The 11,544-nt window shown below is 36.9% G+C and overlaps 1 protein-coding gene across 1 annotated transcript; it reads right to left on the bottom strand.

Moving 5' to 3' along the window:
* Nucleotides 1-9,508: 9,508 nt before the first annotated feature.
* On the bottom strand, nucleotides 9,509-10,668 carry LOC107001202. The gene is made up of 3 exons (XM_015199345.1): nucleotides 10,504-10,668; nucleotides 10,152-10,410; nucleotides 9,509-9,879 (listed from the first exon to the last, which is right to left on the bottom strand). The coding sequence occupies exons 1-3, from the start codon at nucleotides 10,666-10,668 to the stop codon at nucleotides 9,509-9,511; spliced, it is 795 nt and encodes a 264-aa protein (XP_015054831.1).
* Nucleotides 10,669-11,544: the final 876 nt, after the last annotated feature.

Below are 11,544 nucleotides of genomic sequence, written 5' to 3'. Positions count from 1 at the left end.
AAACATCAAGGTCAAAGAAAGTCAAGAGCAACCTACAAGGGTCATCACTTTTGGTGGAGCTTTTCAACCAACTATGCCTACGTACAATAAAGCACTTACTCAATTGACCATATTCAATTTAAAGAATAAAAGAAAACTAAGCACTTCAAAGTAAGGCAACCTCAATTCTCCCTTCTCTTCAAGAGCTACGGGGTACCCTCTAGGTCACTTTAGGGAAAAACATAATCCCAACTCATGGAATAAAACTCTTTATCCCTTTTTCCCCACTCTTAGAGTAGTTTCATATGGGGACTCATCAACTAAACACAAGGGTTCTCTTGTTAGACAACATACTTCACAACCACTTTACAAGGTTCAATACCCATCTTCCCTCCTTAGGAGAAAGTCTACCCAAAGACTACAATCCACATAAGGGTAACTATGGTGGATATCTCAATAGACAAGGCAACATCATTCTTTTACTATTTACCACTTTTCTCCTAAACATTTCAAGCCTATTTCATATCATTACACTATCCTCATATACAACCATATCCAACCCATCTTTAAAAAAAATGGGAACTCCATTCAACTAAATATCTCTTGACAAGCTAAAACTACATAATATCATAACTTTTCAACATAATATCTCTTTTCTCATAAATCACATATGGTTGTAATTGGCATCACATCAACATACAAATTTTCACCTTTCCACATACTCATCAAACTATAAAACCAACGTAAGCATAAAAAACTCAAGACATCAACCCAATCCAAGCAATCACATTTAAAATAATATCGAACAAGGATACATAAGAGAGATCATATAGAGTTTAGTGATATGGAACGACATAAGAATAGTGAAGAAGGGAAACTCTATCTTCCTCTAGCCTCTCACACATAGATTTGTCGCGACTCACCACCGATGAACGAGACTCTACTAGAAGTGGCAATACGAGACTTTGAAACATAAAGACAAGTCCATAAAACTTGTGCTCTGACACCAAGTTTGTTACGACCCAAGGGCATACCCTAGAAGTTATCCTCGAATCTTAAAATGACGTCGACGTCTCAGAGGTGTAAGACAATCGCTTAGAAATCTTTCATTGCATAATCGACAATATAATAGCGGAAAATNTATATATATATATATTAAAAATTCGTATTACATAGTTAGACTCTACTGTCTCTTTGCCATCTTAAGACACAACTCAATAGAATATAATAGGGACACGACCCTTAACAACATAAATATAAGTCTAAGCTATGACATCAACTTTAAGAAATATTTTGACATAGGCAACCCTTGAATCATAAGGGTCCCTTTACTTGAACTTAGGAGATCTATCAAAACTGTTCACTAAGGAGACATCCTCTAGCCATCACAACCTACACTTTGTGTAAAAAGATGAAGAAGAATGTTATTAATACAAGAATGCACTAAGTATGACAACCATGCAAAAAGATGCATTTAAAGAAGGCATTTCGTTTGAAATCATGCAAAATCATGCAACGTGTCTTTTTAGTAAACTTCATGAACATAGGCACATATAAGCTCAATATTGTTCACATACATAATATAGATATCGATACTACTCATAATTGCACATAATGTAATTTATCACACTTCGAGACATATTCAATACATACAATACATTACCTCTATTTTATCTTACTTCTTTCCTTAACTAACTCTCAAGTGTACTTCATTCAATGTATCACCTTGAGGTCACCTTACAATAGTCTTTCATAGTATGATTTATAACAAGAGTACATATATTTATAACTCATACACATCTCATTGACATCAACTTCGCATAAGAACAATCACCAAAGACAACTCCTAAGTCACACTAGTGCAATGTGTAGGTAGCATTCCATAATACTACTTCCACCAAGTATACCTAAGAAGTGACCCTAGACTAGGCATAACATATTTAACAAGTCACAACATATTCAACAAGTCATAACATATTCACTTAAAAGAAGACATAAGGCCACATGCTTCACATCATCATATAAGGACTCTTTCCTTTACTACAACCTTAGCCATAAATCACTTAGTTCATATCATAGGTAAACTACCCTCATAATCCCTTCACAAGCTTACTTGTGCAATGTACACATGGAGTCCCATACCCTCACATATACTAAGTAAACCCATTTAGAATCCGTAAGTGTAATTCACATGTTTATAGTCATAATTCATATCTTAATATAACAAGGCCACTTAACATGCATTCATACAAGTCATACATAACATAAGTCTTTACTTCATAAAGGTCTCCAATCCTATCCTTTCTTGAAGTCATCTAGTGCAATGTATAGGTAGGGTCCATAGTCCTCTTATACCAAGTACACTTCTCAAGGAATTTAGATTAGATTTGGTATTCTTATCTCACTTAATTTATTAAACTTTGGGATACATATCCATAACCGACATAGACCGTCTGAACTACTTGGAATCTGATGTTATACTCCCTCACCAAAAAGAGAGGGTTAACACTTGCCGAAGGTGCAAACATTCATACATAGCTATTCTAGGTGGAAACAACCAGGTATAACCTACGGGGTCATGTAGTTATGTATCATGGAGATTGCCTCTAGAAACCTTGACTTACTAGCGAGGAGTTTTCCATCTCATGAGACAAGATATAGGTTTGGGAACTCGGACTTGCTAAATGTGAAGGTTCTCTTTGTGGGAAGACGGACTTACTAACGTGAAGCTTTCACTATCATTTGTCATAATCACTCGATGCTAGGATCTAACTCCATTATATATATATATATATATATATATATATATATAAATATATATATTAAGACTTTAATGCGTTACGTCATAGAGAAGACAAAAGGAGCTTTCTCCTTCATATATCATATAACTCAAAGGATTTTACGATGAGAATGTCCTTTCATCATAGACCATTCTTCATGTCCTTTCACGTAATCATACAATCATACATCATATGTCTGTGCACACAATGTGAGATCTACCATCACATAACATCTCTTATCACACATATCCATAACTTCATTAATCATATACTTCACATGCATATAAATAGGTAATGATGCATAGGATAACTATCCTTCTCTATATCATCATAAATCTATACTACTCATAGATATGCATGAAGTGTGTCTGTACATTGGTAAACATGATCACATAACGGCTATCACATAGTATTGAGGAAGCCACACTCTAAAGACCACAACGAATGTACAACATTCTTTAAATATCAAGTCATACAAACATATAGAGTATTGAGGTCTATAGACTACAAAAACACATAAAATCATAAGAGGCAAGTACAAATTCAACAATAGAATATAAAACTCCTAGCCTACTTTGCTCACACATCATATAGGGTTCATATGGATAGGGGTCATGCTATAATGATACTCTTCATCATTAGCCATATATACCACAACTACCCCTAAAATTATTATCACACCTATACATATAACATCATCTCCACACCTAGATCAATCAAGTAGTGTAGAAGACTATACAGATAACATCAATTCACTTAGACATGATATTAGAATCAAGTCTAAGTCCTTCAATTTTCTAACATAGAAATCATCCTATAAATTCATATTGCATCTAATGCCTTCAATTCCATGATCATTACACATAAACATGTACAAGAACACCTCCACCATAAGTGGACTATACCTATCAACACAATTCAATGTACGTTCTAGGCTAGTTGGAATAAATATGCCAACTTACCAATCTTCAAGATAATGATCATCTTGATGAATTCCCAACAATTCATAATATATTAATTTTGATAAGACTAGGATTAATCATTATACTACAATCTAATAACAATTGAATCACAATCTAGTCAAGATCACAAAGACCCACAATGTAACATAATTTGAGAGGGTAAGGAGATCATGTGTTCTTCATAAAATTTGATATAAATTCATCATGAAATCAGTAGTGTAAAATATATTCATCATTATAATGCTTTTGAAATCAATTTGACAATGAACCTATGGCTAGATTGAAAGTTGGGAATTTTGGTCTTAAAATCATGCTTAGAAAACCTTTGAAAGGACTCCATAGATGAATGGTTATCTACGGATGAAGGATCACCATAACTTATACATAAAAAATCCCATGACAATCTGAGAAGAAATCTCCAAGAATCCACCTCCATATCTTGTTCTTGAGTTTGGTCTTCGATGGTGGTTTTTGGGTATTATTTGGAAGAGAAGAGAAATTTGGGGATTTTGATTTCTTAATGTGTGTTGGGGTTTAGGCTTGTAAAAGGGTTTAAAAAGGTCTTAAAAACATTTAATAAACGTCCCCATATGTTACCAAATCAACTCCATACTCATTGGGACTTTTAGACATGTAAAAATTGACTTAAAACAATGCAACCGGATCTGTGAAGTGGCTGCGCGTCGCGGGGCAGCCTAATAATTTTTCCCCAAATAATTTCTAAGGAAGTGAGATACATGGTGGCGCGATCCACCCAGGCAGGTCCAAATGTTGGTTCTGATCGTTTCCTTGGGCAGCCCCTTGTCCAACGTTTGGGTCCTCCTTGGGGGCCGTTAGGGTGGTCCCCGGAGAGTCGTACCCAGACATTTTGACCATTAACATGTCTATTAAGATATTAGGGTCAACTACACTGTTATTAAACTCAAAACAAAAAATAAAAATAAGGCAAATATACAAGGACTCACTAGCACGTCTAAAGATCAACTTTCGAACGTCTTGGACGTTCTTGGATGTTTGACCTCCAAATGACTTCAAATCAAGTATGCATCCTATAAAGCACTTAGTTAGCCTATCATTTTGCTTTTTAGTCACATGTGAGGCTCTAACTACCTCAGTCTATTTTGAAGGTGTAACACTTGACGATCCAAATATGAACCGGAACCTCCTCATCGGATAAGCTATCCTTAATCCCAAAATTCTCAGTTGGTACAATTAATGAACGATCACCCAATCATTTCTTCAATATAGACACATGGAATACCAGATGAACCGCTTTTAACTCTTGGGGTAACACCAACTCATATGCTACATTGAGTTCTCTTGGAGATTCTACAAGGGACATTATATCAGGGACTAAGTTTCCCCTTCTTACCAAACCTCATAACACCTTTCATGGGTGAGACCATCAGGTACATCCAATCATCCAGTTCAAACTTTAATGACCTTCTCCACATCTGTGTAAGACTTGTGGAGAATCTGTGCCGTTTTAACCCTCTCTTGAATCACTTTCACCTTCTCAATAGCTTGGTGAACTACATCCAGTCGTATTAACCCTGCTTCACAAACTTCGAACAACCCAATAGGAGATCTGCATCTCCTCCCATAAAGAGCCTCATATGGAGCCATTTGGATACTTGAATGGTAATTGTTATTGTAGGAGAACTCAATGAGAGGTATGTGATCATCCTAATTCCCTTTAAAGTCGGTCACACAATATCTCAACATATCTTCTAAGGTCTGGGTAATGCGCTCTTCTTGCCCTTGTCATAGAATGAAAAGCAGTGCTTAAGTTTACCTTTGAACCCTAACCTTTTTGGAAAGATTTCCAGAATTGTGCCATAAACTATGCACCTCTATCTGATATAATGGAGAACGGAACTCCATGAAGTTGCACCACCTCTTCAAGGTGCAACTTAGCATAATCCTTGGCCGAATAGGTATTCTTTACTGTCAAGAAATGGGCTTACTTTCTCATTCTATCGACAATCACAAAAATAGATTCATGTTGTCTCTGAGTTCTTGGCAAGCCTGTGATAAAATCCATATTGATCATCTCCCACTACCATTCCAAAAGTTATATACAGTTTGATCCAAAACTCAAAGGCTTTGATGTTTTACTTTCACTTGTTGGAAGTTTGGGAAATTGGCAATGAACTCAAAAATATCTTTATTCATGCTCTCCCACTAATAAACCTCTCTCGAATTGCGTTACATATTGTGGACCCCGGATGAATGGAATATTTGGAGCTATGAGCCTTTTCTAGGATCCTGTAAAACCTTGAAAATCCAAGATGTGTTGTAAAGTCTAAGTACTATTTTTAAATACATTTTATTTAATATAGCTCATTTAGGAATATTAAGAACAAAAATTTCCAATAACGTCCATGACGTCCGCGAAGTTAGTTCAAAGGGATGTTAGTATGCCTTAGCCTATTTGACTAACTTTTAGGAGTCAAAAATGTGCGAAAATTGGTGGAAGGGTAGATAATAGGTGTTTGAGTTGTTTCATGGTTAAAACTTCCGGGTATGAATCCCTAAGGACCAACCAAGGGAACTTGAGGAGGACCCTATAAGTTGAGGTAACACTGCATGTGTAGTGTGCATCGGACGGAGCAACAGACGGTCCATACGCTTATTGGCGGGGCATCGATGCCACCGTCGTGCATAACTTAGACAGCAAGAGGAAACCCCTTGCCTGCACATTCTCTTCCCGAGATGATGGAGTGCAGGACTGGGGGGGGTTGTCCGTCGACTCATAGACCGCCCGTCGTTCAGGGTCTCGTCTGTGAGGGTCAAATTACCTGCACATTTTTAGATTGATTCATTTAATTGATTAGGTTGTTTAGGGGTTAGTTAGGAATTAATGTGATACTAATTAACTAACTTAAAAACCATATGAGAGCCCCAACCCCAATTAAACTAATTAAAACTATAAGACACAAACTCTCTTCCTTCTCTCTTCTTTCTCTCTCTACTTGAACTCACCATTGAAGACTAGCAAGGATAAGGGTTTGGGTATGAGACTCTACCTATGCCTTGCACTAGTTGACTTGATGGAATCTTTAGGAAGTTGATATTATGTATGCATATGATAATGATGTATATGATGATCTACAATGTAAATGTCTATGTATGATGATGAGTATCCTCTTGATACATGAAGTTGAACTATATTGTTAAAGTTGGACATTGGTTATGTTTTCTTATTAAGTTTACTTGGTTGAGCAAGGTTATGGGGCTTTGCTTTGTCATTGCACTTGTTGACTTGATAAGGATTCATGAGTAGTGATCTCGCTTATTATGATATGATTGACTCTATTCATTCTTGTGATTTTATTCCTTGATTATAGGGTTTTAGTAAATCATGGTTTCAAGTATGTTGGGATAAGTATTACATGTTGAGATAGTAAGAATGTTTGGTTGGTTGATATGACTTGTTTGGATTTGCACTAGGTTCTTAAAGGGGTAAAATGACACGTTTTGACTAAAAGTCCCTTTTTAACATGTTTTGCTTGTGTATGTGCATAAGGTCTCATACTTAGTACATGTGGAGTACTAACCCCATTTTCTTCCCCTTTTCCCAAAAATTCTAGGTTTCAGTCTTTGAAGAGTTTGGAAGGCGACATTGTTGAAGGCTTGGATTCTTCCTTTCATCCAAGTAGGGTAGGTCCTCAACTTTCAAGGGCAATGCCGTCATCTATCTTACAGACTTGTTATGAGCATAAAGACTCCTTCATTTCTTTCATTTTCAATTGAGTATTATACTTTTGGTACGACCTATATGTGGTCTTGTTGGATTCATGTAAGGTCTATACCCATATTGTGATAATAGTTTAGAGATGAGACAAACTTTGAGACTATTTTCTAACTTACACATGTATATGTGCAATAAAACTAGATGGCTATGTAACCTTCCTACATGAAGGGTCCATGTATACTCGATACGACTATATATTATGTGTATGTAGAGGTCTATGCAAACCTCCAAGTAGTTGTAATGAAAATTTTAAATTTTTCACATTTTTCAACCTATGAATGTAATGACATGAGACTAAGAGGATAGTCTTAACCCTTGTAAAGGAAGACGACGACGGTTACGTCCAGGGGGTAAACCCGGATATGACAGATCCTCTCTTAGAATTTATCCACCCCGGTACATACAATCTACCTTGGTACTTTAGTACACCATCTCCCCCTTATTAAAAATCTAATACTCTTTGCTTTTGAAAATTTTCCTTCAATTCAAGCAAAATAGGGTTTTTGTCTTGTTTCTTTTTCACCTCTGACACTAGTGATGATTCATCCCCATTATTCACCGCTATCCTTCCTTCTGTGGAGTCCATAAGTGTGACTTCAAGACATGCAAGTGTGTGCACATCTTTAGCTAACCCCCTCTTTTGTTCTTCAACATAGGCGATACTCCCCATGGATAACCTCCTTAAGGCATCAACAACAACATTAGTCTTACCTCGCTAGTAAAGAATGCTCATATCATAATCCTTGAGTAATTCTAACCACCTCCTTTGTTTGAGATTTAGCCAGCGAAATCCAAGAAACTCCTTATATCTGTTGGAGATATGGGTCTAGGCCAACTCTGAACTTCTTCTATCTTTTGGGTATCAACTCTAATCCTATCACAAGAAACTATGTGGCCCAAGAATGCCATAGACTTAAGCCAAAACTCACACTTAGAGAACTTGGAATATAAATTCTTATATTCAAAGTTGGTAGAACAATCATGAGGTAACTAGCATGATCTTCTTCATTCCTTTAATAAACTAGTATATCATTAATAAAGACGATGACAAACATATCTAAATAAATTTTGAAGACTCTGTTCATAAGATCCATGAATGTTTTTGGTGCATTTTTCAAACCAAAGGACTAACTAAAAACTCATAATGCCCATATCTGGTTCTAAGATTTGTCTTTGGAATGTTGAATTCCCTAACTTTCAACTGATGGTAGCCTAATCAAAGATCAATTTTTGAGAAGAAAGAAGCACCCTGAAATTGGTCGAGAAGATCATCTATCCTGGAAGAGGATATTTAATCTTGATGGGAACCTTATTTAATTGGCAGTAGTCTATACACATCCTGAGGAACCATCATTTTTCCTTACGAATAAGACTGGAGAGCCCCAAGGTGAGACACGTGGTCAAATGAAGCTTTTATCTAACAAATCTTTCAATTGTTCTTTTAGAACTGTTAACTCTACTAGTGCTATTTTGAATGGAGTAATAGAGATAGGATGAATATATGGAATGATGTCTATGCCTAATTCTATCTATACTTCGGGAGGGACTCCTTGTAGATCAACAGGAAAAACTTCTGGAAACTTTTACACTATAGACACTATTTGAAAGGAAGGTACCTCAGCACTTGATTCATTAACTCGGACTAAGTGATAGATTTGAAACTAACTTTCTTGCCTTAAGGTACGTAATGAAACAACCCTTAGGTACTCCTGAACTACTACTCCACTCTATGACTGGCTCTTAAGGAATCTGGAACTTGACAATTCAAGTTCTGCAATCTATTGATGCATAACGGGCATGGAGCCAGTACATACGTAGAATGACATCAAAATCTACCATGTCTTACTTTATTAAATCAGACGTGGTACTCTTGTGACTGACGAAAACAACATAATCACGATAGACTTTATTTTCTATAATGGACTCGCCAACATGTGTGGAAACACTGAATTGTTCGCTTACTTGATCAAAAATAATTTAAAAGTTTATAGAGACATAGGGAGCTGCAAAACATGAACTCTCTCCTAGGTTTAACATGCATAAACATCAAAGTTAAACACTCCAATCATAACAGTGGCAACATTGGGAGAATTTTCTTGTTCTTGGCGATTATTAAGGGCATACAAATGGTTTGTTCCTGCATCAGCACCCGAAGTAGCTCCCCTAGGTACAGCCCTTTCTGGTGGAGCAGCTGATGAAGACATAGCTCTATTTCCCCCATTACCATCGCTTTTCTCACTCTTTGGGCACTCTCTTATGAAATGCCCGATCTGAACGCACTTGAAAAAATCCTTGGATCTTTCACGAAAAATACCAGAGTGATTTCTGCAATACTTGGTACATGTCAGAGGCTTACTACCCCCCGTACGCACGACTACCCTAAGAATATGCAGGTTTAAGTCTGGAAATTTTCCAATAGTGTTCAGTTTTATTCTTAGGTTTAGGTTCACTAGCAGAGGATGGATCAGGATCGTTCTGTTATCGTTGGAAGGATTTTGTTTCTATTGGAAGGATGACTGGTGCACATCATTCTTGTGATGCCCGGACTTTTTCCTTGTCTTAGCTATCTTGCTCTTGATCTCCTCTCTATCCCTAAGCTTATTCCCTCTACGTGCTACACATAGAACATTAACCTTGGAACGTCTAAGTTCCCAATCAACATTGTAGCCTTACCTTCTTTGCTTGGAGCGCGATCCAAGCTGACAACAAACAAGCTCATTCGGCTTCTGATATCCTTAACCATCTCAATAGCATAGCGAGACAATTGGGTGAACTTAAATGCATATTCGTGAACATTCAAGGAGTCTTGTTTCAGAGTAAGGAACTCCCGTACTTTTTCTTCCTTCAAATTATGGGGAAAGAAACGCCCGAAGAAAGCTTCTTCAAAGCAAGCCCAACCCGGATATGGTGCATCATCAATTCTAACCTCCTTCTAATGTTCAAACCAAGTCCTAGCAACATTCTAGAGGTTATATGCAACTAGTTCAACTCTCTCAACATCAATCACATGCATCATATCAAATACCTTCTTCAACTCTTCCACAAATTTCTTCAGATCCTCAGTAGTACTCGAACCAGTGAAGCTTGAGGAATTCATCCTCAAGAGTTCTTGAATCCTCAAAGTGTTAGCCCCTTCTTGTCGAGCTCCCCTTGGTTGACCAACTAGGTTAGTCACAGCTTGAATCAACATCCTAATTGCCTCTCTGAACTTGGCATTAGTGACTTCTCCTTGTGGTTACACTTAAGGTGCATTCGGTAGTTCCTATTTCTGAGGTTCAATGTTCCTCCTAGATGGACGACCTCTTGCTACTTCTCATGGAGGCATGATGTTCAGAAAACACACCGAGATATGAATTAGAAGGGAATGTTTTAGAGATTAAACTCTAATGCACAAAGTGAGTATGAAAGAAGTGAAGAAATTTTTAAATGTCGCAGCCTTTAATCATAGATGTGTCATGCTTCACACCGATAACTAAGAATCTACAAACACAACTTCAGAGACTCCCGAGGACTCTTGAACTCTGTGCTATGCTACCAAGTTTGCCACGCCTTGATCCAAAACCCTAGATGTGGTTGGCACCCAATCACCATTGCTGCTCTTGAGAAAACCCTTGGTATGGCTTATGTAACTAAGTGGAAAATTTAAACATAAGATATAATCTAAAGAAATAACTTTATCTTAGTCAACTAAAAGTTAAATGAAAGACTAAGAAATCTAATATCATATGTCTATGAAGCCACTAATATAAAGATGGTTGTTGGGACAGGACCCCCAATTATCCTAACAACTGAATACTAAAAAAAAAAACTGAAACTAAAGATGTCCTCCGGAACGAAAAGAGAATCACTAACTAACTCTGAGTTGCTCACTGGATCAGCGGTGCACTGAATGTTGATCATAGTTACCCGTGTCTACATCATAATATGATGCAGTCCAACTGCCATTAGTACATGTAATGTACGAGTATGTGAGTTAGAAAGCTAAAAAAAATTAACCTGGAAAAGAGTAAGAAGATACACTTACCTTGGCTCTGTTGAACTCATAAATAACTACTCATTTAAATAT

This window comes from Solanum pennellii, chromosome 10 (assembly GCF_001406875.1).
Source record: "Solanum pennellii chromosome 10, SPENNV200".
Taxonomy (NCBI): domain Eukaryota; kingdom Viridiplantae; phylum Streptophyta; class Magnoliopsida; order Solanales; family Solanaceae; genus Solanum; species Solanum pennellii.
Note: the sequence above shows the minus strand (reverse complement) of the source record. Positions and strands in the feature narration are given on the sequence as shown.

What these genes read in the sequence shown, in the direction of transcription:
- LOC107001202 (XM_015199345.1), bottom strand. Translation starts at nt 10,668, where the DNA reads ATGTTGATTCAAGCTGTGACTAACCTAGTTGGTCAACCAAGGGGAGCT. An exon ending in TTGTGGAAGAGTTGAAGAAG is followed by an intron (nt 10,411 to 10,503) that starts GTATTTGATATG and finishes TTTGAACATTAG; the next exon opens with AAGGAGGTTAGAATTGATGA. An exon ending in TCGCGCTCCAAGCAAAGAAG is followed by an intron (nt 9,880 to 10,151) that starts GTAAGGCTACAA and finishes GAAAATTTCCAG; the next exon opens with ACTTAAACCTGCATATTCTT.